The sequence below is a fragment of the Bison bison genome, unplaced genomic scaffold (assembly GCF_000754665.1).
Source record: "Bison bison bison isolate TAMUID 2011002044 unplaced genomic scaffold, Bison_UMD1.0 scf7180017864215, whole genome shotgun sequence".
NCBI classification, from domain to species: Eukaryota; Metazoa; Chordata; class Mammalia; order Artiodactyla; family Bovidae; genus Bison; species Bison bison.
The window spans coordinates 1,641,256-1,643,433 of NW_011494787.1; the positions used below are offsets into that span (position 1 = coordinate 1,641,256).

At 51.9% G+C, this 2,178-nt stretch overlaps 1 protein-coding gene across 1 annotated transcript; it reads right to left on the reverse strand.

Annotated features, from left to right (window-relative positions):
• Nucleotides 1–718: 718 nt before the first annotated feature.
• On the reverse strand, nt 719–2,178 carry PCBP1 (poly(rC) binding protein 1). The gene has a single exon (XM_010845295.1). The coding sequence runs from the start codon at nt 2,173–2,175 to the stop codon at nt 1,105–1,107; it is 1,071 nt and encodes a 356-aa protein (XP_010843597.1). The 5' UTR covers nt 2,176–2,178; the 3' UTR covers nt 719–1,104.

The following is a 2,178-nucleotide window of genomic DNA, read 5'->3' on the forward strand; positions in this document are numbered from 1 at the left end:
GTTGAAGAATGATAAGCTGGGCCTCCATTGTTTCTGGATACACCACTTGGCAGGTGTAGGAACATCCTCTGACAGGCTGCTTGCCACAGGTGCTATGCTCGACACGTGCGCCCCGCTGGTACCATCCCCCTTCAATCCTGCTGCCCAAACACCACCCTCTATGCCTACCACCACCCTGCAGCACCTACCCTCTCCCAAGCCCTTAGACCCACCCTAGCCCCCTTCCCTTCCCCCCTCCTCAGCCCCTACCCTTCCCCCCCAGCCCAGCCCTTCCCTCCCCCACCTTTTCTCTGGGCCCCCCAGGCTCCTCCCACCTCAGAACATTTTTTTGTTCCTGGCTAAGAGTTTTGCACATGGGATTGGGGGTGGGGCTGGGGCCGGCTGGACTAGAGGACACACTACCATTCATCAGAGGTCCTACAGAATGGGCATACTCTTCCAATCCGAGAAAACCCTCATGTTTTTTCTACCAGAGAAATGGGCAGAGGCCTCTCTCTGGAACCTAGCTGGAGGGATGTCACTCTCCAAGAGAGCCTTCCATCTCTGCAAACACCCCAAAGCAGGCCCAGCCTGCCGGGTTCCTTTGTTGGGATGAGAGGGAATGGAATCTTACCAATAAGATGAAAAGGGCTGGAGAAAATACCAGGAACGGGCCCACCTCTCTTCCTACAAAGGCCTAACGCTAAAAGGGGAGGAAAAAAAAGGCACCAACAAAGAGTTTAAGATAGCAGTTCCCAGCTTTTTCAAATATGAAGCATTTTTTAACCAATCCATTTTTTAATTCTTAAATTCTTGACATTACAGAACTAAACTGAAATTTATTAACATTCCACTCTTACATTTCTTATCGACAAACAGAAATAAAATTCATGAGCCAAAAACCCAAAACAAAACTAAAAACAGGGAAAAGCTTATAAAACTAAATATGGATCCCAGCATTAACAGCTGAACAGAGAATGTGATTTTTAAATTCTTAGCGGATGATAAAGTTGTGGAGAAACTGAACACTTACAAATTATTTAAAACCTGGAATCACTGACCAGAAATTACACAGTTGGATCATGGGAAAACAGCAGAAAGGGTTATGAGAGAACCTACACTGTTCTAGCTGCACCCCATGCCCTTCTCAGAAGAAAGCCTGGCATTGATTAGATATTGGGCCAGACTAATACTGGCAGCAGAACCAGTGATAGTAACCTGCCTACCAGAAGAGCCTTCCACTGGGTTGGCAATTTTGATCTGGGCCCCGGACATCTGGCGGATCTCATTAATGTTGGCGCCTTGGCGCCCGATTATGCAGCCAATTAAGTTATTTGGAATGGTGAGTTCATGGGTGGTTTGAGTAGATGCATCCAAACTTGCCCAATAGCCTTTCACCTCTGGAGAGCTGGAGTCAATTCCGGCGAATCCGGTCCCGCCGTGCATCATGGCAAAGTGAGACTGTTGTCTTGCCACCTGGTTCAGCTTGGCCAGATCGAGCGGAGAAATGGTGTGTTGTCCTTGAATCGAGTAGGCATCTAGAGGTGGTCCCTCCAGGTCATGGGTGGCGTGGGGGTAGCCCGCAGCGTCGCTGCACCGATCTTGGCCGCCCGCGCAGATGACTGGAGAGCTGGCCGGCATGGGCTGGTACGGAATGGTCATGACTCTCCCTTGCGGAGACTGGGAGAGCGTCTCCAGCATGACCAGGCAGATCTGCTTGACACACTCGGTGACAGACTGCGGCACGCCAGCAATGGTGATGGCCCGCTCGGTGGAGTTGGGCAGCATATCCCCCGCCACCTGGACCTGGGCCCCGGTACTCTCGCGGATCTCTTTGATCTTACACCCGCCTTTCCCAATCAGGGAGCCGCACTGGGTGGCCGGCACCACCAGCCTCAGGGTGACCGGGGGCCTGCTGGCCGCCGTGCTGTTGGTCATGGAGCTGTTGATATCTTCTTCCAGCTTGTCGATAATCATAGCGAAGGCCTTAAAGATGGCATTGGTGGGGCCGGTCAGAGTGATGATTCTCTCCGGGCAATTCCCCTCCGAGATGTTGATCCGCGCGCCACTCTCCTCGCGGATCCTCTTAACCGACTCCCCTTTCTTCCCAATGATGCTTCCTACTTCCTTTCCGTGCATAAGCAGCCGAATGGTGAGAGTCACATTTAGTCCACTTTCAGTCACACCGGCATCCATGGC